Genomic DNA, 26,909 nt, shown 5'->3' with positions numbered 1-26,909 from the left:
TTGGCGGAAAAACACGAAATGCTGAGGAAATGAAAAAAAGCTTTTATATTAATAATTACTGTAATTTATACCCGCACCTTTGAGGCTCAGATGTGCCACCACCAACATCGATATAGGCCTGGCAGCGTCTAGCAAGCGATTGACGTACCCTTTCGAACGCACCAGGTGTTTCACGAACAGTTGCAGCAGCGAGTGATAGTTTCACAATGAGGTCCTCAGAGAGTTTTTCCGCTAGCATTTTTCATTTTCCGACCCCACATTGCTATACAAAAAGTGCTGTTTTTATGTGTGTATTTTACCTTCCGTTAAAGTTTGGCCCGTGAGTTAAGGGGCACCCTGTATGTTTTTTAGTTGCTCTCGTATCACTGAACGGAAATATTCCAAACTCGGCGGATTGCAAGATGTCTTGTTGGTTTTGTGTGATGATTCCTAAAGGAACTCTAAAAGCAATACGTCTCTACTGTAATGCCTCACTTGACCCATTTATTTATATATTTTTTCTTCAATACTTTTCTATAGTATCCTTAGTGCTAGCAGCAATTGGTACAGCTGAGATCTTTGAAGAGCAACCGATCTTTACTTTCAGCTTTATCGTAGTCTGTTGAAAGCTTAAAGTCTGATAGGCTGTAGAAACGATTTTTAGAAGCTTCTTCGATTTGTTTTACTTCTTCAACATTCAGCGTCTTAGTCAGCAGCAAATACCCGCGACGAATCCTGGTTTTATTTTTCCCACTCTCAGTCCTCTCTTTCCTTAGACCGGGGGGTTCTTAAGACCCAAAATCCACAAAGCGTTCGACTTCGCGACTCACGGATCTATTTGGAATTGAGAAATGCTTTTTAAATATTCCCAAATAGCAAGATGTTTGATTTTCGTGGCTTTCGAAGCCACAGTCAGTGGTGGCTTAACGGGTGGGCCGACAGGACCTGAGGCAACGGACCCAAATTATTGAGAGATTGCTTTAATTCTGAAGTTATTTATTTCATAGATTCTGAATATTTATTGATTCTTGAATCGATTCTCTCTCATTGACTTTAATTTTTTCTTTTATCAATTTTTAATCATTTTTTTAATCAATTCTGGCATTAAATTTACCTCTGGAAATAATTCTCAATGATTCTGGAAAAGATTTTCGTTAATTCTGAAAAAGATTTTCGTTAATTCTGAAAAAGATTTTCGTTAATTCTGAAAAAGATTTTCGTTAATTCTGAAAAAGATTTTCATCTCTTCTGAGATTATGTATGACTTCCATTAATTTCGATTTTTCGTTAATTACGAATTTTCATTAATTTTGGATTCTCGTCAATTATGAATTTTCATTAATTTTGGATTCTCACTTCCCTCATTAGTTATGATTTAACTAACTCAATTAATTCCTCATTAGTTCTGAAATGGTAACTAAGGTTGACAAAAATTAATTATGAAATCTTAACAAAAATTAATTACGAAACATTCACTATTTCTGGAACTGTTGTTTCAATTAATTATGAATTATCATCAACTGTGGAATAATTTTCACTGATTCTTAAAACAGTTTATTTCACTAGTTCTTGAAATGATTTCTTTCACCAATTATTGAAATAATATTTCTCTCTCTTTCAATAATTCTGGAATTATTTTTTTCATCGAAGTGTCTTTCAGCATAATCATGTAGGCCCTATGCATTTTTCTTCGTACAGGCCACAACAAAAAGCTAATTATTGATGTTACAGGCAAGGTTTCGTTACAACTGAGTCTGATTGTACTGAAATAATTTCTCTCTAATTCTGGTGCTATATTTTTTTATATAATAATAATAAATGTAATAATAATATTTACTAACCTAAATCCATCAAAACAAACACGAGCGAAACAAACTTTTTACCCGAATTCAGTTTGAAATTCTCGGAAAATATTTGCCGTGAGACACGGAAATCACAAAATTTGATAATTTCCCTCGCTTAAAGTTCAGACAGAATATGTCAGAATCATCCTTAACCGATTTAAAGGGAAAATATGAATTATGAGTTATCAGTGCATAGTTATTAAACTAGTTTCCTCTCTTTTGAACATATGAAATCATCGATTTATAACTTATTTATAATTTATGGATTTATAAATATTTATTTCATTCATCAGTTTTGAAGTTATTTCTCTCTTATTAGTTCTAAAACTATTATTCTCAGTTTTGAAACTATTTTCCTCATTAATTTTGAAAAATAAACTGAAATAATTATGAAATTAAAAAAAATTAATTATTAAATGTTAGCAAAAATTAATTATGAAATATTAAAAAAAATTAATCACGAAATGTTAACGAAAATTTAATTATGAAATGTTAAAAAAACTAATCATAAAATGTTAACAAAAATTAATTATGAAATGTGAACAAAAATTAATTATGAAATGTGAACAAAAATTAATTATGAAATTTCAACAAAAATTAATTATGAAATTATTGTATTCCTTAATTCTGGAACTACCGTTTCACTTAACTATGAATAATCATCAGTTTGAAATAATTTCTTTCACAAATTCTTGAAATAATCTCTTTCACCAAGTCTTGAAATAACTTCTCTCTTTCACTTAATTCCTTAAAAAATTTCTTTCATTACTTCTTGAAATAATTTCTCTCTCTCTCTCCCTCTTTCATTAATTCTAAAATTATTTCTTTCCATTATAGTATTTTTCACCCTTTCCGAAATCGTGTAGTTCCTATGCTATTTCATCGCACTGGCCCAGCACCTCCTAGAGATAGAATGCCTCTTCACGCTGCTTGTGACGTCAGTAAGTAGTTTATTTTCCCTCAGAATATTCAGAGGAAAAAAATTCCATGCTCGTGCCAGTATCATCGTTGTGCGGAAAAGAAATGATCGGGCTCAGAATTGGCGATTTCTATGCCCCACATCCAATCACTATGCGGTATTTGTGAGCCAATAAGGAAGATTCTACGCCAAAATAAGAGGAAACGAAATAGGATTCTGTGTTTCAAAATGTGGGAACTTTTTAGGTAGTCTGACGTTTATAGCAACCCGTGCGGAGGTCTTCTATCTCTATTAGGTGCTGACTGGAAACGGTAAAAGCTAATTATTGATGTTACGGATAATTTTTCATAACAACTCAAAGTTTGACTGTACTGAAATAATTTCTCTCTATTCCCTGTGCTATAGGCCTATATATTTTTTAATATAATCATTATATTAAAACCAAGTCCATCAAAACAAACACGGACGAAACAAACTTTTACCCCAATTCAGTTCGAAATTCTCGGAAAGTATTTGCCGTGACACGGAAATCACAAGGTTTGATAATTTTCCTCGCTTAAAGTTCGGACAGAATGTGTCAGAATCATCCTTCGCGATAATTTAAAGGGGAAAAAAAAGTGATTTATGAGTTATCAGTGCATAGAGTTATTAAACCACGTTCTCTCTTTTGAAAGTATGAATCATATCGAAGTGGCAACACGCAAGTTATCATCAAACTGAAAAGTTTTCGAGTCGAAACTGGCAATGTCTGGATTTAGATGAATGGCACATCACAAACGGTGATTAAGCATTGAGTATGAAATTCTTGTGGTATTGAAAAAATGAAATCTGTCTGGGTCGTGAGTTTTTCCGCATATGTCTGCTTCGTTTATAATTTTTTTTTTTTTGTAGTTGTGTGGATGGTCAACTATAGACTCTGTCTGGAGTTTTGATTCCTTTTCACGTGTGTATATTTTCTCCTTATTTATTTGATATTTTCCCATAATCGATAATGGCGAAAATTTCTACTTTCGTACGAAACTTCAACGTCTTTTGATGGATCATTTTCCTTTCTTTGTTAAATTGCCCAATTTTGGGAAAAGTTCAACTGCTTGTCTGTGAAAATTGTTTAAGGGAAAAAAATTAATTATATATATATATAAAGAAAAAATTCGAACGGCTGTAAATTTCTTTGAAATTAAAGTTGTTGAAAGCCTTGTTGTTAGTTTTTTTGAAGTTGGATAAAGTTTTGATGAGTTTATATTTCTTGAGAATGATTTCTTTCTATGATTGGTATTTGTTGCAAAATACGTGTATTTATTATTGACATGCAATTGATTTACATGAGAAATCGTGATTAATATCTAAATTTTAAAATATTCGACTATAATTAATGATTTTGAGATATCCAAAAATTATCTGATGTTTTACTTTTACCCTCTATGGTTCGGTATACACAGTTGAACTTGGTTATAACGACCTCGGTTGTAACGGCAAATTGGTTATAACGTCTTCTTATTTATGAAGAATGATTGGCGATTTCGCCAACAACTGGTATCATTTTTATTGAGAACTAGTGATGTCACGTAGATGATTCTAATTTCTCGAATTTTTCCTGATCAAATATGATCACTCTCTAATCATACTAAAACAACTTCATGCAGACACGCACGCTATTTGATTTGCATCTGATAAACATTTTCCATAATTAAAAGGTCTTGAAAACGAATACCTTGGTACTAACGACACCTTGGTTATAATGGCAAAACTTCATTGAATCTTCGATGTACCACCGAGTTTGACTGTATTTTAATATATATGGCAAATACATATTTAAAAAAAACCTATCGTACTATTTTCTCAATTCTTTTGGTACTTTTGAGAGTACGTCTGTAATTGTCATTTCTCAGTACAGAATACTTCTATATAAGTACAATGCTTTTTATCTAGAAAAAATTGATTGCTTGTCATTGATTTTCAGTGTCATTTTTTGAGAGGAGCTGAAATTTCACGATTTCAGAGATTTATAAAATCACTCGAAATGAGGAAATCTATATGTATAAAATTGATTTTCTATGTGTGTGTCTGCGTGTATGTATATTCTCTATACAAATCTACAATTTCAGATCGATCGTCACTGAATTTTGCATATATACCAAACAGGGCCCGGATTGAATGATAGGATTCTTTAAAAGTTTCTCAGAGCAGGGCAATTGCTCGAAATTGGCGAAAAACTGTCGGGCAACAACTGTTTTTGGGCCTCAACAATCACTTTCGGAAAGTGTTTTTTGGTTACAATGTGTCCCTACAATGCTTTTCAGATACATGCCTTTACAATGGTTTTTGTCACTTTTTCAATCCTCCCAGTAATTGAAGGAAACCCGGGCAGCGCCGGGTATTAGAGCTAGTATGAAATAAAATTCAAGCTAACAATCATTCAACTTTGCTAAGCAAGATTTCATCAATTTATAGATAACAGTTTATATTTTAGCCTCAATTGGACATGGCAACTAATTAAAAAAAATCCACTCTAATTATAAGAATTGCTGTGATGATGTATTTCTCGATCGAAAATATGATAAAAGCACTCTGTCTGGAGTTGATTCCCTTCCATATATTTTTTCCTCGTTTATTTATTTGATATTTCCTCATAATCAATAATGCCGAAAATTTCTACTTTCGTACGAAACTTCAACGTTTTTGATGGATTATTTTCCTTTTTTTTGTCAAATTGCCCAATTTTGAGAAACGTTCAACTGCTTGTCTGAGAATTTTTTAAGGGAAAAATTTAATTGCAAATAAAAAATTTAAACGGCTGGAAATTTCTTTAAAATTAAACTTGTTGAAATCCTTGTTAGTTTTGAAGTTGGATAAAAGTTTGGATGAGTTCGTTGTATTTGTATTTGTTTTCCACTAGTATTCTTAGAAGATTCTCAGGGAAACGGATGTGCAAGTAATGAATGAATGAAATCCTCGTTTTCAATCTGAATCCACGAAATGAGAATCGTTTATGAGCTTTTTGATTTGAGGACCATCAAAAATTCCAGCTTCAAGTTTTTCTGTACTTATTCCACGCATCTTTTTTCCTATGTATGCAAAGCAAAGGCTATCCTGATCGAGAGCTTCATGAAATTATTTCATTAACCTTAGCTTTATATGCAGCCGAAGCAATATGATTCTGTCTCGTCCGATTAAGGGTTCTCACGAATGACATTTCTTTCTACAATAACCATGTTCTCTCTCTTAGGCCACTCTTACCTTATTCATTGGTATGGTTTGGCTCTGCTATCCTATGAGAAACAAGGATATTTCGTGTAGCCTCCTTGTGGCCAAGGAGAAAGTTTGAGTCCACACAAATTACCCATTGATGTTCGTGAAACGCAATCTTCTCCCTGACCAAAGCTATGGTATCATACTCTTTCATTTTGATTAAGTGAGGTGGGTCTTGCAGAGGCTGAATTAGGATATGTCCACTTACTGAGGTTATTTCGGTTTATGCCAGTAATATTCGCAATACAAAAATAACTGTCATCAAAGTGGTTTATGGGTTCACTCCGAACCATATGAACACCAAGAGTTTTAGACTTCTTTTCCCATTAATCCACTGTTTTAGATGTTCTATACACGTTTTACACAAAATGTGTATAGAGTCCAAACTTTACCTTGGTCACCAAGCCTAACGCCAAAGTACTCAAGGTAAGCTCTTTTAACAAAATCAAGAATGGTTTTTCTGTTCTATTTTTAGGGTGTATTCACCACATATGTAGCAAAATGAATCAGTATAATTAACACAACTTCTTTGATTGAACGTCATTCTTTCTTTTCATCAACCTTCAAAAGAAAGAGCGATTTCCGGCACAACTCATTCGGTAGCAAATTGCCCATGGGACGATAGACCGGAGTTGTGCTCGGGTTGAAAGAAAACAAAGAACTTTATAAATTGTGTTGGATGTGTAAACACTAGGTTATTTCAACAACTTCATGCAATCAGCTGACAGCAGTACAGAGAAGGAAGAAAAATGCAGGAACCAATCCCGTAAAAAACTCAACTTAACCACTTCTCAATGAGTTGCGTTGTCAAATATTGCGTAATTTAGCAACGCTGAATCTCAAAAGTAGAGCTGATAAGAGAAAAACTGTTTTCATACTTGAAACCACCATATCAAATATAGTCAAAATCAGTTAAAAGATTCCAGTCACCGAACAGAAAAAGTTTTTTGTTGATCTGTGATTGATATGCAACGCATTTGTGCGAGAAATCATGATTAATAGCTAAATTTTAAAATATTTGGCTATAATTCATCATTTAGTGATATCCAGATGTTTAAAATTAACCCTCTATGGTCAGGTTTGTATTTGAGTATACATGGCAAATACGTAATAAAAAAACCATTATGTCTCTCCATTTCTTTTCTCAATTTTTTTGGTAATTTAGAAAGTAAATCTTTTATTGCCATTTCAAACAGAATACGGATACATAAGTATAACAATTTTTTTAGCTAGAAAGAGTTGATTATACTTGTCGGTGTCAGTTTTAGATAACTGCTGAAATTTTTCAAAGTTCAGATTTATAAAATTCCACCGAATTGAGAGGAAATAGGAAAAATTCAAGGTAAAAATTATTCAGCATTGCTAAACAAGATTTCATCAATTTATAGATAACAGTAAAATAAATTCAAACTGTATATTTTACCCTCAATTGGACATTGTAATTAATTAAAATCAACTCTAATTAATTGAATTGCTGTATTGATGTATTTTTCAATTAAATATATGCTAAACACCCATTTAACACAATTTACAAACATTTTTGTACAAAATAAATAAATAAATAAAATCAATAAGTGTTTATGAGGCTCAACCATGCAGGGTTAGTAAGAATTTTCGACTGATATTGCACTCGTTTTATCTTGTACACGTATTGCTGTTCATAAACTATACCAGTGTTTGTAATATTATCTGATTAATTGGTTATTTAAATATTCATGAGCAGATGCTGTTTGCGTGTGATTATTTATTCAATTCTACGGCGATATATCGCATTGTTGTAAATAATAAATGCAGGGTAGATCAATATTGAATTACTAAAACTTTTCAGGAACTCTTACTAATATACAATCTTGGACGGATTAGTGCGGAAATTTCTAGTATTAATTATTAAAAAGGCCCTGTCTTTGAATTAGCCACAAGAGATGAAAATTGAATTTTAAAGCTATACAGGGTGCATACCTAACAGCTTACACTGCAAATTACTGATTTGCAGCAACTGAACCGTTGAGCTTAGAGACATACTTCCATTTAGAAAAGGTATCTAAATAACATGTGGACCTCACTTACGTCGTTCATGTTGCAAGGGGTTTTATAGTTGTTAAATTGAAAAAAAAAATAACTTTTTATGCAGACACCTTGCGTTTAAAAACCTAATTGAAAAGATGTTGCCCTGTTTCTCCTGAGGCCAACAAAAAAAAAATTCCACGTCTTTAAGGATCATATTCGTCGAGATATTTGAATTGAGAAACCGGAGAAAAGTTAGGAAAAACCAGCAAAACTAACGGACAACGCTTTTTTTACCTCTTATTTATGCTGTTCTTTCCCAACTTTCCTCCGATTTTTGAATTCAAATATTTTAGCAAATATTGCATTTAGAAACGTGAAATTTTTTTTGTTAGCATCAGGGGAGACACAACTTTTTATAGTCGGATTTTCAAGCACAGGGTGACCGTATAAAAAGTTAGATTTTTTTTTTTATTTTAACAACAAATATAATTCCTTGCAATATAAATGACATATCTGAGTTTCGCATGTTATCTGGATACTTTTTTTAAATAGGAAGTATGCCTCTAGGATCAACAGTTTGGTGGTAATTTGCGGTGCAAGCTGTTATCTATACACCCTGTATGCAGGGTATAGAGTCAAGTCCCTTCGCACCCTTTATTTTTTGAACTGTTGGTGATAGAAACTCACGTTCAATTATGAAAAAATATTCATGCCCATTTCGGATGTAATTTATTTTACTAGGGGCCGTATATGCACTAAGATATAAAAAAAAACATTTTTAAGTGTTTTATTGCCGAGATTTTCCGACATTTATTCACCGAGATATTGTACGGTGAAAGTTAAGGAGGCATCTCAGAATTTAATAAGCTGCAACTTTGAAGAATCTTCGAATTTCCACGTTCTTTTTCTTAAGTTTGTTTCTTGATATATGCTGGGCTTTCCCTCATTCTCAGCGATTTTGGAATTCAAATATCTCGGCTAATATTGTACTTAAAAACATGGAGATTTTTTTTTCTCTGCCTCAGTAGAGACCGGATAGTTACTTTTCAACTAGAAGTTGGAAGACACGGGAATCGTATGAGAAATTTAATGCTGTATCTCGGTACATACACTGAGTGGCCACTTTAATATGATGACCGCACCAATATTTCGTGTCGGACACCTTTTGCCTTTGATAAAGCGTTGATTCTTCTTAGCAAGGACTCTACGAGATGTTGATAGGTCGTTTGTGAAATTTGAGACCGTGCTTGATAAATAACTCTTTCCAATAGTGTGTGAATGGATAGTTGTGGATCTTGATGTCTGATGGCTCTTCCAACTTCAACCCACGAATACTCAATGGGATTGAGATATGGGAATTGTGGGAGCTGAACTATGGCAGGACTCATTATATTGCTGAAAGTAGCCACGGCCATTGGGATGAACCCTCAACATTACAGGATATACTTGGTCATCAGCGATGTTTAGGTATGATGTCTTATTCAGACGTTCATGAACACGAACTAAAAGGCTCAAATCATTCCAGGAAAACACTCTCAAAACCATCATATTGCCTCCACCAGCTTGAAGGGTTGGACATTTCGTCCTTGCTTTCTCATGATGTTCCCACCAAATTCTCATTCGCCCATCTGCTTGGTGTCACTGAAAGCGCGATTCATCGGACCACAAAACTTTTTTCCAATTATCCACTAGAGCGCAATTATTGGGTCGTCTCGATACTAGTGAATTCGAGACGTTTTTTCTTGATAGCTGCAGACGTCAACGGTGTTCTAACTGGCCTTCGGTTACCATATCCCATACAATGCATTTTGCGGCAAACCAGCCAATGACGGCCACAAGTTACACTTCGAGACCCAGTTTTTGCTCAACAGTCCAGCCTTTAAACACTTTGACAACGGGTGCTCTTGAATATTTCACAAATGCGGTGGTTTTGCTGATACTCAATCCATGGCTCAAAGCTCCTACAATCGTCTTGCGTTCAAAGTCTGTAAAATCACGTTTTCTCACCATATTTTCACAAACAATTCACCTATACTACTGTCTCAGGAACTAAGCTTTCCCTTTTTATTCTAGACTATACCTCGAATGGCAACAGTATGCCGCCATAGCTCATTTGCTTAAAACTGTCTGGTGGCCATAATAAAGTGGAAGTTACACTCGCAAATGCAAAAATTTCTCATTTTAAAATGTTCAAATGGTTGAAAAAAGCAGGTCAAACAATCAGCCCTTGTTATATGGCCCTGGTACGTTTCTATAACCAACGGTCCAGAAGATAAAAAGACATGAAAAATATAAGGGCTCAACTTCACACCCTGGTATAAGCTTCGACTTAACTACGAAAAATTACAGTAAAAGCAGATACTGCCACCAACGAACTTGCACTGGTAGTAGTTGTTGTTGGGGGTTAAAAAAAAAAGACAGCGATTTTCGTAGAGAATCGATGAAAACAACGTCACGATTTGTAAATTTCCCGAATTTTACCCATGGGAAATTGAGCAGCGAGATTAATTTCAGTCTTGGCTGTGACGTTTATGAAATTGCAATTTAGGACATACAAGGTCAGATTGGACAGTGGTTTCTTTTTATCCTGTTACTTCTTTTTCTTGTTCTATCATCGAAAAAACGCGATCATTTTGTTTACGGCGTCCACGGTGTCTGGCGAAAGAATGCGCAAAAGTCTCTGGCTTATACGTGGTAATAACTCAACAGAGACAACCTGAGCCGGAAATAGCTATATCCAGGAGAAAACAAGGCGTCAGGTAATATGGCACGAACTATTTTGTTACTGTTGTTTTGTCTTTTTTTAATCTTCCCTAGGTGGCAGTGCTGTCATTCTTGTGTCACCTCAGGGGTTAATGTTGTTGTTTGTTTCCGGGAACCAAAAACGAACAAAAATAAAGAAATAGTGTGTCCCAAAAAAAATAAGAGACCACGTCTCATAGAATTTTTTTTTTATATTTATATTTGTTAGTGTCACCTTCTTGAAATTCGTTCAGCGTCTTTCGGCCCTGGAGTTCTGGGACGGGAGGGAGGGCATTATTACAAAAACCTCAGCATGTATTGCACGTTCCGTGCTGAAAAAGGGAATTTTTTTTGCCCAACGGACTTTATAAATTTTGTTAGCCACCAAAAGGAAGCCATTGATGCGGTGGTGGAAAATCGCGAAAATTCTACGATTTATTTCATTTATGTAGTGAATAAAAATGGGGAGAAAAGAAAAATTCAACTTTTTCACTTTTTTTGCAAAAAAATGTTCCCTTATTTGAACATTTTATGCTTTAGAGTGTGATTTGATCACATTAAATGTGATTTCGTTTTCCGGGTTTTTTTTTATGTATACTTAAACTTGATTTTTTTAAGCCGGGGATACCAACTGCATAATTCCGCATTGCAAAAACCGGTTTTAAGGTGTGGCTCGCATGATTTTAATGGTCGGTTTTGCGTAGATACACCCCAAAACCGGGTTTTGCTCTGTGAAATTCTGGATGTATGATCCAGACTTATAGAATATATACGTAGTATATATAATTATAGTGCCGGACTCGTGATGCGAGGATCCGGGTTCGAACCCCACAGTGGTGGTCGGCTGAAGTTGGTTTTCTGTGGTTCCCAACTTCAAGGCGCAAATGCGAGCCGATCTCCCCGTTAAAAAGTCTCGCCACAGAGAGCAACAGTCCTACAACGGTAAATCATTCAACCATAACACTTCACTCATAGTTAGTAAAACTGGGGGCAGATGACAGCACTACACATAACAAGCATTACAGAGAAACAAAAAACTTCACGTCAGGTTTCACTACACGTACACGTACATTCCCGCATGTACCGATTCGTTGGGGGGTTCCGCGGGGGAGGGATGCATGTGTGATGTAGCAGTAGTAGGTAGGGGCTCGGGGATCCATGATGTTCTTAAAGTCAGCCACCTCGTTGGGCAATTTGCCTGTTGTGGCGTTGTACTTGTATTTGTATTTGTATTTTAGATAAAGTATATATAAAATAGAACTTTTGCAGGCTGATTCAAATTGTTCATCAACCATACCATTTTTGAACCATGTTGAAACCGTTGATTTTGAATGCATACTTCCAATTACATAAATATCTTTTAACGACATGCGGTTTCTTAAAATGTAATTTTTTTAGGGGTCGTATACCTAAAAAAAAGAAAATAAAAATTTTCACAGTCCTCGTGTGATAGAACTTCCAATAAGTGAAATGCAAAACTTTCTCAGAAAAATCATTTGCACTTCCATATCTTCTATTGCAATATTTAAGCAGATATTTGATTTTGGAATTTTTTAGCAATATCACCGATAATTAAGGGTGATTCACAAATTGGTTGTTCACCGATTCACAAATTGCGAAAAAATTTCACTTTGATAATTTTAATAATATAGCCTTTTCAAGTTGTTCTGTAACGTGTAACCATTTTATTATTTTATAATTCAAAATAATTTTGTGCAAGATGAGAGGATGAGATGTGCATCTGATACAATGAGCGATGAAAATCATTTATCTTTTAAAATATACAATAAAATAATCAAAAAAAAAAAAAATTGAGATTATTCTATTTGGGGTGTACAGTCCGTAAAGTGGAGACTTTTCAATTTTCAAGCCAAAAGAAAGCTTGCCAACACAGTGATAAGTCTAAGCTGTATCAAACCGTTCTAATAAAACTTTATAATAGTCAGCATATTACCCATCCGGTTCGCCATCTTGAAGGCTTTGAATTAAAGCCCAGTCAGTTCAATTGTCATTGTATAGGGCGAGTATCGTATCCATACCAATTAGAATTGGCGACTTTCTCTGAATGCGCATGCACTGTATAACTACACCCTTCGCGAGTTGGGAAATGAATATACAGGGTGGTTATAATTAAAGTTGTGATTTCCGAACTCTCTGTAAAATATGAACAATTGATCAGAATGACTTCAAAACTTGTATGAATACTGTACTTTTAAGCAATGTAATTTTGTTTGGCGAAGAAAAAAGTACTCAAAAATTCACTGAGAGGTCGTACTGTACTCGTAAAACATGGAAAATTCACTCGCAGAATGGACGCAATAGTCAGCCAGAGCAAATGACAGTTTAATTAGCATCGCATAATTGCATAATTAATGGGAACAATCTCAAAACAAACACCTTAGACATACGTAAGAAATTTTGAATATATTGTCCACCGTGTTCTGCTACGAGTTGGAAGCGCTAAACTGTTCTACAACAGATAAGAATGTGTTGGTGATAATGCTATTGAGGTACGTAAGAAAACGCGGGCCTTCAAGTCAGCCGAGTTGGCAATCAGACCACTGTACACAACATTCATGAGGTACCTCACAGCCTTACCAATCGATCTTTACAGAGTACACACTGATCTGTTGAAAAACAATGTAGTTTAACGCTTATAAGCAGCGGAACACGGTGGACAGCAAATTTAAAATTTTTTTGTGTCCTAGTTGTTTATTTTAAAACTCAATTTTGTTATTTTTCCATTAATTATGGAATTACGCGGTGGTAATTAAATTGTCATTTTGCACTGGCTGACTGTTTTTCCCATTCTGCGAGAAATTTCCCGTGTTTCAAGAATACAGCGCCACCTATCGATAAATTTTTGAGTATTTTTTTTCTCCACCAAATAAAATTCATAGCTTTAGCATGCTTATTCATACAAGTTTTCAAGTCATTCTGATCGGTTGTTCATTAGCACATTATGTCGAATTTCTGAAAAACTAACGGGGACAGATTTTAATCAAATTTGGTACGAATACACAGTTATAACAGAGAAAGAGATGTACCGTACAAAAGTCATAGTACGCATACATGATTGTCAGTAAAGCTCATCATTGCAGGAATGTCCAAAATCCACGTTGCCAGATTGAACCGAAAATGAGTATAATATGGGGTATGATAAACACCCCCTATAGATAAGATAGGGGTCTAAGATCTTATCCATAGGGTCTAATAAGATCTTATCTATGGGGGTTTTGGCATGGTCCCCACAGAGTCCCTGAGGCAATCGGTCCCACTCCTGCAGTAACGCAGTTTTCAGTTCCAGAATGGTTCTCGAAGGGGGATGGCGAGATGCAATTACTCCCCCCAAGAGCACCCCAGACATTTTCTATTGGGTTTAGGTCAGGAGATCTGGCTCGCCAATCCATACGTCAAATGTTCTCACTTTCTAGATAATCGTTGACTAAGTGAGCTCGATATGGACGAGCGTTGTCGTCCATGAACAGGAACCGAGGGCCAACCGCGCCCCTGAAAAGTTAAACACAGGGCTCCAAGATCTCCTATCTATACCTCCTAGCAGTCAGGGTCCTTCTGTCAAACACATGGAGGGGTGTGCGGCCGTTTAACATGATGCCCCAAATAGACACAATGTCAGATTCTCTTAATTTTACACACGAGTGTTTAATCATCCTGTACTATGAGCCTTTAGCTGGTGCAGATATAGTAATAATCTTTGACTTATACAGTGTAAAAACTCAAGTCCGTTTGCCTCAAATAACTCGTATATCGTTTGGATATAGAAATATACTTTCAATTAGCAAAGTATTCAAATAACGTTCTTATAGATGTATCATTGATTTTACGAAGAACCGCGTATGTATCGAGATATAAAATTTAATTTAACGGCCCCCCGTCTCCTAACTTCTAATTAAAATGCTATTGCCCTGTTTTTCCTGAGCCCAAAATAAAATTCCATGTTTCAATAAGTGCAATATTCACCGAGATATTTGAATTAAAAATCTCTTAAAATGCGGGAAAGAACCGCATAAACTAACGGCAAGCTACGGCTCACACGCTGTTCTTACCAAACCCCCCATTTTCGGTGATTTCTCAGCGAATATTGCATATTAAAATAGAACATTAACTTAAAAACATAGAATTTTTCTTTATTGGGTTGTGAAAAGACAGCACAACAACTTTCTAATTAGAAGTTAGAGGACAGGGCGACTTTATAAAAAATTAATTTTTTATATCTGTACATATATGGCCATTAGTAAAATAAATGACTCATCTAAGATAGGTACGTTATTTGAGGTGAAAAGGTATTTTCACCCTGTTATATGGAAAGCCTCCCACGAAGCAAAAGATTATGGTATGAGGTGCAATATGTCTCACGTGTTGGATTATACTACTGAAACGAGAACTGTAATTATAATCACTCTCCACTATGAGCTGGTACAGATATAGTGAAAATCTTTGACTTATACAGTGTAAAAACTTAAATCCGTTTCGCGTCAACTAACTCATAAATATAGAAGAACGTAGTAGAAACATACTTTCAATTAGAAAAGTATTCAAATAACGTCCTTAGATGTGTCATTTATTTTACTAAGAATTACATATGTGTACTGAGATACAAAATTCAATTTTTTATACTCCCCAGTCCTCTAACTACTGGTTAAAAAGTTGTTGCCCTGTCTCTCTTGAACCCCATTGAAAAATTCCATGTTTCTTTTTATGAGCTACTACTTTTTATGAGGATGATATCAGGCGTGTATTAATTGTAGTGTATACTAATAATGGATTCATAGTACTGCACATCCGTCACTATTTAAAAAAAAGTAAGGAACAATAATACAATACGTATATGCAAACTGCATATCACAACCTTTTGCCTCGTCTATGATTTCCCTTGTAGAAGTAGACTTTTCACAATTCCTTGCATTTACATGGTATACTAATTATCTAACTCCAACTTTCCAAATAGGTGAAATTGCGCTTGCGCATCCACATTCTGGCTAGGTTGCCAATTAAAATTGGTAGATACGATAAACGCCACCCTTTATAAATGCAACAAGCTTTCAAGAGACACATGAATGATTCGTAATCTTTATCTCTGTCGATTTATTCCAACAATAGAAATTCTAATTAGAATTCTAATGACTAAAATTCCCCTCGAATATATAAGCGGATAGAGTCACTCTGATCTAGGTATAAAAACAAAAATAATTTTGTTGGCTCTTTTTTCTTGGCACCGTAAAATTATAAGCATCATTATCCACCAGATGTTGATTTCCAATTAGATGCCAAAATTACTGCTTGTTCGTGTTTCCTGAAGAAACTGCTTCCATGGACACGTTATTATCTCTTCGGCGGTCCCCCCCAATGAATCATCGTTAATATTATTAATTTTTGTATCAGTTTTCTAAAACGATCTCGATGCGTTTACTGTCTACAAAGGAAAGAACCCATTTAACGTTGATAATGAAACAAATAAATTCGAACACACAGCATAAAAACACCATCATTAGTAAAACTATGCTAATTAAAACAAAAACAGCGTAATAATTCAAAAAGGAGATTATTAAACTTTACCAGATTCAGCATCTTTTACCAGTCTTCGTACAGATGTAGTGAATTTTCCCATCAGATTCGACTCTGGAAAGTAAAATGAAATTAAATTCAGGAAAAGGCAACTTCAAAATCTCGGAAGGATGAACGAGATTGGGAACGGAAAACGAGACACGAACAGAATGTAGATCAACAGCATAAACGTAGTTCGTTAGCCGGAGGTGCCATATATGCTTCCCGTATTTGTTGACACACGGTTATTCCATCAGAGAATACGACAACAGAAACATAAATCTCATATCCACATATTCTCTTGAGGCACCCGTGCGCAATTTTATACTCGCCGTGCTTTAATATATAATAAATGGTATGATTTTAGGAAAGACGCCGAGAATAATAATGATAATATATATGTGAAATAAAAAAAGCAGAAAAATTTATGGGTAAACACATGCTTTGTGTTTCTTGATGCCGTTGATTTCTGGTGGAATATAACGAACCTTAGAATATCTATTCATGGGAGGGGATAAGGAATTTTTATATTTAAAACTTTTCCCTGAACAAAGGCATCAAGAACAATATATAGCTGTTTTAAATAACAACCTAATCAATTTTGAATAAATTTCCGTTAAAATGAAACTAACATTCTTGAACGCTTCATTAAAAACGACGATATATAGAGAGCAAAATAGATTTTTTTACATTTTTATATTTGGCTGTTACACGAATATTTTGGCTAGGAGCAAAGCTTATTTTCCTTGGAGACAATAGTGTTGTAGTATAAACCGGATTCAAATACGTATTTCCAAAGACGTGGGAAATTCACCAGCTCTGCCTTGGATAGTGTGCTTCAATATTAGCACGCTGATATTAAAACGTGCTGTAATAGTGTAAAAGGTGCTATTTTGTACGACATCACTCCCCACTCCGCCGCTCACAGATATCTTTTGGAACTCTGACAGACTCGGAAAACATCGCAGATTCCACAAACATTTGGAGTGCCATTTGATAAATTTTTTTTTTCGCATCACGGTCATTTTCTGCACACGAGGGCTAATTAGACAGTGACCTACAATTTATTGCCGATTCCGAACACGGCAGCCTTTTTTATACTCACCGAGAGGTTGGTGCGCTAACTCCTCTGTGTGGGACTCCCTGCGGTAGAAATCTTTTTCTGTGGTTATGCGGCCGTTTTTGTTGTACCCTTCTGTCAGGAACGTTTCTGACGAGGACGAACCGTGTATCGAACTCGCGACACCTCTAAACACATCTTTTGGTACTTTAGGTGAGCATCTTATCGATCTGGGTTACCTCGCCCTTGAAGTGCCATTCATGCGGCCATTTTACAATAAAATGATTACTCACACACAACACTCATCTCCGAGAACTTCCCAGGTAGTACTCACACCCTTCAGTGGCCGGTGAGATTCCCGGATTTCAGCCCCCATGGAAAAATGATGGCAAATTAGCCAATAAGACTCAAATGTAGCGGGTTGGGAGAAAAGGTTAGCCAAATTTACTCTTGGTTTGGAGACTTTGGCGAATTTGATCTTTTATTTACACTCCAAATGAAACATTCCGCCGCAATTTGGTGCAATGGTGATCGCTGTAAAATACATACTTGGCATTTGACGCATTTTGACCTCATTGGTCCTTGCGCCAATATAAACCCCAAATCCAATCCAATCTATACTCGGCAGAATGTAACACATAACAGCATATGACTTTTTTTTATGACCCCATGATTTGGTGTGGGGATGTTCAACCTTTGGAATTTCCTGAGCCACATTGGAAAAAGCAAACCCGTTTTGAGTAGCATTGGGAGAAGAAATAAAACTGTTTTAGTTGCACTCAAAATATAAACAATAGCTGATGGGAGCGTTTCGAATCCGAATTCACAACACCAAAAAAATTGTAGCCGAATGGGAGGGGAAGGGTTAATCAAATTTACACGCTATTACGAATGGATCTTCGCTATTTATTTGGTGAATTCGACTTTCCATTTACACGTGAAATGAAACATTCCGTCTCAATTAGGTGCAATGATGATCGCCAAAAATCACTACACTGAAAAAAATGAGTAAAACTCTTTTTTTTTTCCTTTTTTTTGGCGACAAAAAATACTTAAAATTTACCCAAAACATTATTAAAGTATTTATTTATGTAAGTTTGAAAGAGTTTCTGTTCACATCTGTTCTGGTCCACGGGTCGGACACGCCCTACATTAGCGTATCTTGCCCCAAAAGTGTTTTTACTCCTTATTAATCCCTGACTTTTTCGTTTTTTCACGTTGATGAAGCACCAAAAAAAAACCAAAAAAACAACAACAACAACAAAACTTAACGTTTCTTTCTCTCTTCATTCATATTCCCACAAAGTTCCGTCCCATTTTTATTGCCACAGACTTATCTTCCCCCATCTACTTTGCATGCATTTACACGAAACACATGATCATAGTGTAAAAAAGATAACTGATCAATGATCATCAGATTTATACTCATTCGTTCTAGAAGCAAATAAACAAAACCTTGATGAAAAAGAATGTTTAACTATCAAAGGAAAAATCAGTCGATGTATATATATATATGTTGATATGTTTCTGTCAAAACCCGGAATGCGGCCAATTCGCGACAGAGCCGACCCTTCCCAAATTGGCCAAATCGCACAAATGATTCGGACTTTGGCCGACCATCCATTTCGCGAAGTGGCTGGAGATCCTTGACCAAAGATCGATGTGCAGATGTAAGATATTTTTTTAATCGCCAACGTGTGATACATGTCCATGTATAGCAGCTGTGTTCGACTAGCTCCATGTGACAAGAGAAAAAGAAGTGAAATTTGAGAGAAAGAAATATAAAAATAATTATATATAGTTTTAGTTACTATAGATAGTTTTTACTGCCAAATTTTTGAGGAAAAAAAATGATTATCGCATCGTGACTATGGTTTGATGGGTTGCCATAACTAACGTGAACATAATTATCACGAAAAAATACGCCAACTTGACGATTATACCGAATTATGTCTTTTGTTATCGGATTTTGGACACTTCGTGAACTGGCCGGCCAATGCCCAAATTTCGGTGCATTGGCCGGGTCAATATTAACGGAATTGGTCGGCCCCGACGTGAATTGGCAAATTTGACAGTAACATATATATCAATTCGCAGACAAACGTAAAAACTAATCCAGATTGGCAAACTTTTACATTTCTACTCGGAGTGATAACAATAGTTAAAGAAAACAGAAGAGAGCACTATTTTCCCTTATATACATATCAAAAATTTCGATCACTCGACTTTAATTACAAGTCGTAATATGAACGACACTGGGGTTGTCATGACCATTCCCACTAAGATAACCTGGAACCAACTAGTAGTATTTTGGTTGTAGTGGAAAAAAGGGGACGACAGAAAGTAAAAGAAAAATAAAATACTTTTCATTTCCGGCACATGCAATGGTATGTTCGCTGAGTGGCGTTTTTCATTATCCACTCCACCGAACATATCAGGCTATTCTGAGACGCGGTTGAACACACGCTATCTCGCCAAAGGTAATACTCCTAGAGTAGCTTCTGCTTACGAGTTTTTGACGTTTTCCGATGTTCTTTTACTTTAGTGAAACACCAAAAAACTTGACGTTTCTCTGTCTTTTTGTTCATATTACCACAAAGCTTCGTCGTTTTCATTACCACAGACTCTATTTCCCCATCTACGTTGCACACGTTTACAGGAAAAAGACCGTAGTGTAAAAAAAATAATAACTGATCAAACGATCATCACATTTATAGTCATTCGCAGGGGTGGCTCGAGCTCATCTGCCGCCCGGGTGCAAAGCCTCGAACGCCGCCCCTAAAGACGACTCTTGAAGGATGCTGAATGCTGACAGAGCTTTATAGGATAGGGCAGTGTTTCTTAACCACTTTTCTGGGTTCCCTGATATCATTCACTGATTGGCCATTCCCTTTTTCTCCATTCATGTTCCGTTAGTCGAGAGTTTTACACCGGGCCCTCTACTTACAAAAATAAATGAAACCGGGCTGCGTTCTTCCAGAGGTTGAGAACCACTGGGCTAGGAGGCCTAGTTGTTTTATTACACAGCGACTTAACATTATTTACTGCACAAAATATGCATGACTATACGTCCCGCTTTTAAAGAAACTGTCTCACTCTTTGGTCAAGGATTATTTTATCATTCTCAATCATTCCCAGACAACTTTATCCACATTACAGTTCCTATTGATGAACCACCATTGCTTGCACTTATCCTGTGAAGAGTAGATGATAGTGCGAGTTCTTTTTATTAAGAAATTTATTTCAAAGGTGTTTCTTATGCTCCATAAACAGCCATTTGAGAAACCGAATTTTTCCTTTTCCTCCATGTGACCGTTTCGGAAAAATTACTGAGTAGGAGCACCAAAATGTATACCTACCCCTTGTGTGACAGTGCACATTCTTCTTACTTTTGATGTTTCAGGCACTATCTATTCCCTCAAGTTTTCTCAACATCTACATCATCAAGGTACGGCTGAAATTATGTATGTCATTGAATTTTTTACAACTGGAAATTAAAAAAAAAATTTGATGTCTAACTTAAACGTGCCGCCCGGATGCACCCCCACCCCTTGAACCCTCGCTTAAGTCGCCCCTGGTCATTTCTTATAGAAGCAAATAAACAAACCCTTGACTGACAGAACGTTTAATTAGTCAAAGGGGAAAGTCAGTTGATATATATATATATATAAATTCACAGACAAACTTGAGAAACTAATCCAGATAGACAAACTTTTACATTTCTACTCGGAGCAATAAGAATAATTAAAGAAAACAGACTTCCTCCAGAGAGGAAATCACTATTTCTTCAGATATCAAAAAGTTCGATCACCCGACTTTAATTACAAGCCTTTAAGCATATACGAACTGAGGGGGGGGGGGGTCATGGCCGTTCCCACTAAGATAACCTAACCTGGAACCAACTAGTATTTTGGTTCCCAGTGAAAAAAAAAAAGAGACCAGCAAAAATAACGGGACGACAGTGAGTAAAAGAGAAACAAAATACTTTTCATTTCCGCCCATGCAATGGTATGTTCGCTGAGTGGCGTTTTTCCATTATCCACTCGACCGAACATATCAGGCTGCAACAGACATCGGCATGGAAAGATTTTCGTGGATATTATTCTTTCGTGAGAGATAGTAGATAGTGTAGTGCGGTGTGTGGAGGTCACCTATTCCCTACCTCTATTATTTTGCCTTCTCTTCTAGTTCGTGTGTTTTTAATAGGAAAAAAAAAACCCCTCCTCCTATATTATATATGTCCCCCCACATAACGCTTTTTCCTCAAAAACAAAAAAAAAACCCCATCCACTTCCATTCTACTCCACGTTTTTTCCAAGTAATGAATCATGCTACGTTGAATACCGATCCATCCAGAAAAAATAATAACAATAAAAAAATAAAATAAAAATAGCACACAATGTTTCGGTTTGGGATGTTGCAATCGATACTTTTAATAATGAGCCTTATTAAAAAAATGTATATTAAGGCCGGTTAAGCCATCACTGCGTTACGTTTAAATTTTTTTTTTGTTATATCTTTTATGGTTACGGAATTAAATTAAATACAGGGCGGGCAAAAAATCCGCAGAGACTTTAAAAATTTGGCGGAAAAATAACCGAAATAAAAAAACGGTTTGCAGGGTTAGCATCGCGGTCACGGGAATTTTTTTTTTAAGACGGGGGGGAAGATAACTAAAAAAACAGCCGATAGGTGGCGCTCACGTACACAAGTAAAAAAAAAAAAGATGCGCTAATAATGAACGGAATGCCTCCAAATAGTTTATTACAACAGTATGTCGTCTCAAAACAGAGTGTGCAACAACTATATAATTGGATTTTTAGAACAGGGTGCCCAGATAAAAAAAAAAATTAAATTTTTTATTTTGTGATACACTGTATTTCCGATCTCAAAACTGGTACAGAGTGATTTCTGAACACATTTTGAGCATTTTTAAAATTGGAATCATACCTCTACGACGAGAGATGAAGGCCGAAATTACAGGGCACCTTGTATATACGAAAGCATTGCGTGTGTGTATGAAGGGGTGGATATTTTTTCGGCCTGAAATATACTGAGAAATTGAATTTTCTGGATATTATGCAGAAACTGATTGAGTTCTGAAATCAGTTCCGGCATAACATCCAGAAAATTCAATTTCTCAGTATATTGCGTGTATATTTGGTATTTATATTGAGAAGATTGGGTCCTATAAATAGTGTTTCGTTAGAGCAGTGTTCTTCAACCGGTGGTTCACGATAATTTCTTGCCGGTCCACGAAGCATTTTGTGAAATCCATATAGTATATATATATATCCCTACATAATTTTAGATTTAATGAATAAAATACAGTCTACATACTGTTTTTGTACTATTTTGTCGGTCCTCAAATTATTTCTCTTCATTATGTATTTTTCGCTGGGTCCACAAATTGTTTCTCCTTATTAATTTCCGTATTTTTTGCCGGTTTTTCAAATTATTTTTCCTAGTTATGCGGTTTCTTGCCAATGCGAATTTTTTTTTCCCTGTTAATGTAGTTTTTTTGTCAGTCCGCAAATCATTTTTTCTACTTGTAGAAAGGTTGGAGAACGCTGCTTTAGAGCATCATTTCACTATGATTCAGAGATTAAAATGCTGTATAGCTAGAAAATATAGCTGATCGTGGATCTAATAGCAACGTTGACAAAAAAGGAGTTCTGACTCATTATTCGCGTAGAGTATGGGTTCCCAATTTTCCATGCTTCAAATACTTTCCAGGATTGCATGTGACGTGGGCGTTGAGCACTTTTTGAAATGTATAGTAGGATTGTTCACCTGTAGGGCTTGCCTGCACCTGCATGCGTAAAATGCTTGCTTTCCCTGGAGATGAATAGGAGAATCGTTTACCCTATAAATGATAACGAGGCCTACCTACACTTTAAAATACATATATGGGTTAGGTTGTTTCACTACTCATGATAAACTCGGTTCTATTGGTTACAACACGTAACATTTTTGCTGTTGATAGCATGTGTTGTTTTTCTGTTGATAGCACGTACCCATTCTCCGGGAACGCTTCGATATCTCTCTGAGATGGAAAGCGGGGTGTGTCCGGTTCTTCAATGTTCAATGCTGATAGCACGTGTTGTTTTTCTGTTTGTAACACGTGACGTTTTTACGTTTTTTAGTTTATAACACGTGACGTTGTTGAAAGTTTATACAGAACGCTTCTGTTTGTAATAATGTAGACATGATGTTCTTTTTTCTGTTCATAACACGTGACATTTTCCTGCTTATGACGCACGAAGTTCTTCTGTTTATAACACGTGACGTGTTTCTGTTTACACAAGACGTTTTTCAGTTTACACGAGACATTTTTCGGTTTACACGAGACATTTTTCTGCTTACACGACATTCTTTTTACATAACGTGACGTTTCCCTGTTCATAACACGTGACGTTTCCCTGTTCATAACACGTGACGTTCTTATATTTGTGATACAGAACGTTCTTCTGTTTATAACACGTGATGTTCTTATATTTGTGATAGAGAATGTTTTTGTTTATGACACAGGAACGACGTTCTTTTGTTTATAACCCGACTAAATTTTCTGTTTATGACACAGTCACGGCGTTCTTTTGTTTATGATACAGGATTTTATACATATTTGCAACACAGGACGTTCTTCTGCACAGAATTATTGTTCTTTTCACGATAAAGGATCTTCAATTTATTATATATGACACAGAACGTTCTTTGCAAAGCCAAAGTTCTTTATACTTCTTTTTTTAAAAAAAAGAAAAAAAAAATCAATTTCTTTCCTAAAACTTCTGAACGTCTAGTACAATTTCCTAAATTTCCAAGAAATTTATAAGCTTCCACACGCACACATCACCCGCACTCACATATACGTACATAACAGTTTTGACGATCAAATGCCAACAGTACACAGAAGCTTGTTATATCTCTTTATTTGTTTGATCGAAGTTTCAACAAGGCGGTACCCGTTGTCAAATTTAAGACAATCGAAACATAGATGGCAAAAAATACGATTTTTTTGCTGTCCTTCGGATTTTTATCCTTTCGAAACTTTTATCCCTAATACTTGAAAGTATTTTTTCCTCATATTTCTTTCTTTAAATCCTTCTACAAGATCTGTTCAATGTATATATATAATATTTCAAAAATGCGAAAAATGTCAAATTCTCCAATCCTTATTTCTTCTCCGAAAGAGAGATAAAACTACTTCAAATAAAGTTTTTTTTTCACGATTATTTATCCCCGGAATATTCAAAGGAAATATTTTTTTGGTAAGGATTTCCAAGAATACTCACTCCTTTATAAATTGACGTGGGTTATTTTTTCAATGAAACGCTACCAATAAGATGAAAGAAAAATGCCCACATACGTCTTTTCTTGATAATTTTAACTAGAATACTTCCCAGATTTCAACCGTTAAGATGACAAACATAGCAATATCAATAGATTACTGTCAACTAGAAATCTGATCCAAGAAAAATATTAGACATCTCGGATGACGCCCGAAGGAGAAGAGAGAATAACAAGAAACAAAATACTCGACCAAGATCACACATATGGAGATAGTGAATGGTATAGCAAACAAATAACATCGCTACTATCTAGAAGATGAAGTGATGGGATGCGTATGGAAGTCCCATCATCATGGTAAAAGAACTGTCACTGATGTGAGCCAGACTGGAAGTAGAATGAAACAGATATTGACGTATAAATGAATATGTATATCAAAGCTGAAAGGGTAAAGTAAATCTCGGATAAAAGGGACTAGATGCATTTAATCCAATTTTTTTGTTCTTTTGGATATTTCAGGACAAAAGAGCCGCGAGGGTTGTTATGTTATGATTCTGTATCGAATTTCGGTTCCATATGTAGATATTTTTATTAAAGGACTAGTTTTCATTTTTTGGTCTCGTTGATACGTATAATGTTACTCATGAGTAGGGCTAGGATTTCTATGACATTTCATATCTTTTTTATGCTTTTGCATATTGGGCTATTTTTATGAGATAGAAAATTATTTCGTGATTTTCAGTCATTTAAGGCATTTTTCCACATTTTCCTAGCATTTTTTGCATATTCCAGCATTTTCAATGAAAATGATTTAGTTTTCCTAGCCATCTCAATTTCTAACTGGAAGATTTGTATAGGATTGAGATTAAAAGGAGTAGATCTTAGAGTGTTCAGGACATACTCATCCTATTGACATGAACGATCCCTTCTCCCCACGCTTTCTTCAATCTGGAAATAAAATGTTCAGGTATAGTGAAACGATTACCCTAAGACAAACACATGCACATGCTTTTCATTATACCCTTAACCGTCAAATATTCATTCAACACTACCGATATCACGAACATGACTGAGATGCTGTTAATGACCAAGAAACATGATCCAAACTTTCCATCTAACTTGCAAACAGACTTGTTGCCAGCTAGTCTTTTATACTCATGATAGCCTGGTGGTTCCTCAATTTATCATCCAATAGATTCTAAACAGATCACGTAGATCAACAAGGCCATAAAAAAACTTTCTGGTTGACCAAATGGAATGGACCTTTTATTCGAAGTTTTAAACAATGAGCCAAATTATGACTTAGAGTCATGAAGATGGGGGATGACAGACACAGGAGTCCTAATATTTGTTCCTCTTCATTCCCTTTAACTCAATTACACTCTAATTAGGTTAATATTGTAAAATATACCTTTGTCAATCTCAGCTGACATGACATTTGCAGTTAGCCACAACGGTGTCTAGAGCCCTCGGTCATCTATTCGCTTCTCTGCACTTTTATTAACCATCTGATTCACAAGGACAGATTGGATTTGTTCGCTTCGACAAGTTACCAATTTGCAAATCTACAACTATAATATTCTGATTTAATCTTACCTTTGTAGGAAACTCGCGTGTACGTTCGTAATTGATAATTTTTGTTGACCCTCAATCAGCACTTACCCGAGGACTTGGTCAGGAATGTACTGAGGAATAGTCACTCCCTAATTTTCATTCTATTCTCTGCTTTGTTCAAAAACACGCTTTTCCGGGCCCCTTTAGTGATTATGCTAAGACATAATTACATGCACATTCTTTCCATTTTACCCTTATTAACAGTCAAATATTCATTAAACACTACCGATATCACGAACATGACTGAGGTGCTGTTAATGGCCAAGAAACATGATTCAAAATTTCCATCTGAAAGAAATAATCAAGTTATATCATGGAAATGGATTTTTTTTAGGGAATTCTTTTCATTAAGTTACACACGGTGGCAACAAAATGCTTTATTTTATAATATATATTACAGAAAAATTCAAATTACTTACATGAGCTTGTATCTAAGTTTTTTAGAGTAAATTATAATGTTCTATGAATGAACTGTTAGTCGCCCGGTAGATATCGATTCGATAATACAGCTCTTGTCACAAAGACTCGAGCAAGATTAGCTTAAGTCATGTTTTTTAGGCTGCTGTATCCCATAGAAAAGGGCCCGTGCCCCTTTCCAGAGGAAACAGTAAATGAAATGCACCTACCTGCCTAGATGCTGCTG

The 26,909-nt window shown here is 35.5% G+C and overlaps 1 protein-coding gene across 3 annotated transcripts in view; it reads right to left on the bottom strand.

Moving 5' to 3' along the window:
• LOC149072601 (uncharacterized) overlaps positions 1 to 26,909 on the bottom strand; it is a 165,049-nt gene that overhangs the window by 36,631 nt on the left and 101,509 nt on the right. For all 3 annotated transcript variants that reach the window (XM_089246933.1, XM_089246934.1, XM_089246932.1), the window contains one exon: positions 16,318 to 16,380. In XM_089246933.1, the coding sequence (XP_089103059.1) occupies positions 16,318 to 16,380 (63 nt within the window). The remainder of the gene's footprint in view (positions 1 to 16,317; positions 16,381 to 26,909) is intronic.

Source organism: Pholcus phalangioides, unplaced genomic scaffold (genome assembly GCF_987345545.1).
Source record: "Pholcus phalangioides strain wild (caught in Gottingen) unplaced genomic scaffold, Ppha-v1.0 ptg000017l_1, whole genome shotgun sequence".
NCBI classification, from domain to species: domain Eukaryota; kingdom Metazoa; phylum Arthropoda; class Arachnida; order Araneae; family Pholcidae; genus Pholcus; species Pholcus phalangioides.
The sequence above is the reverse complement of the archived record's forward strand: the minus strand, read 5'-3'. Positions and strand labels throughout refer to the sequence as shown.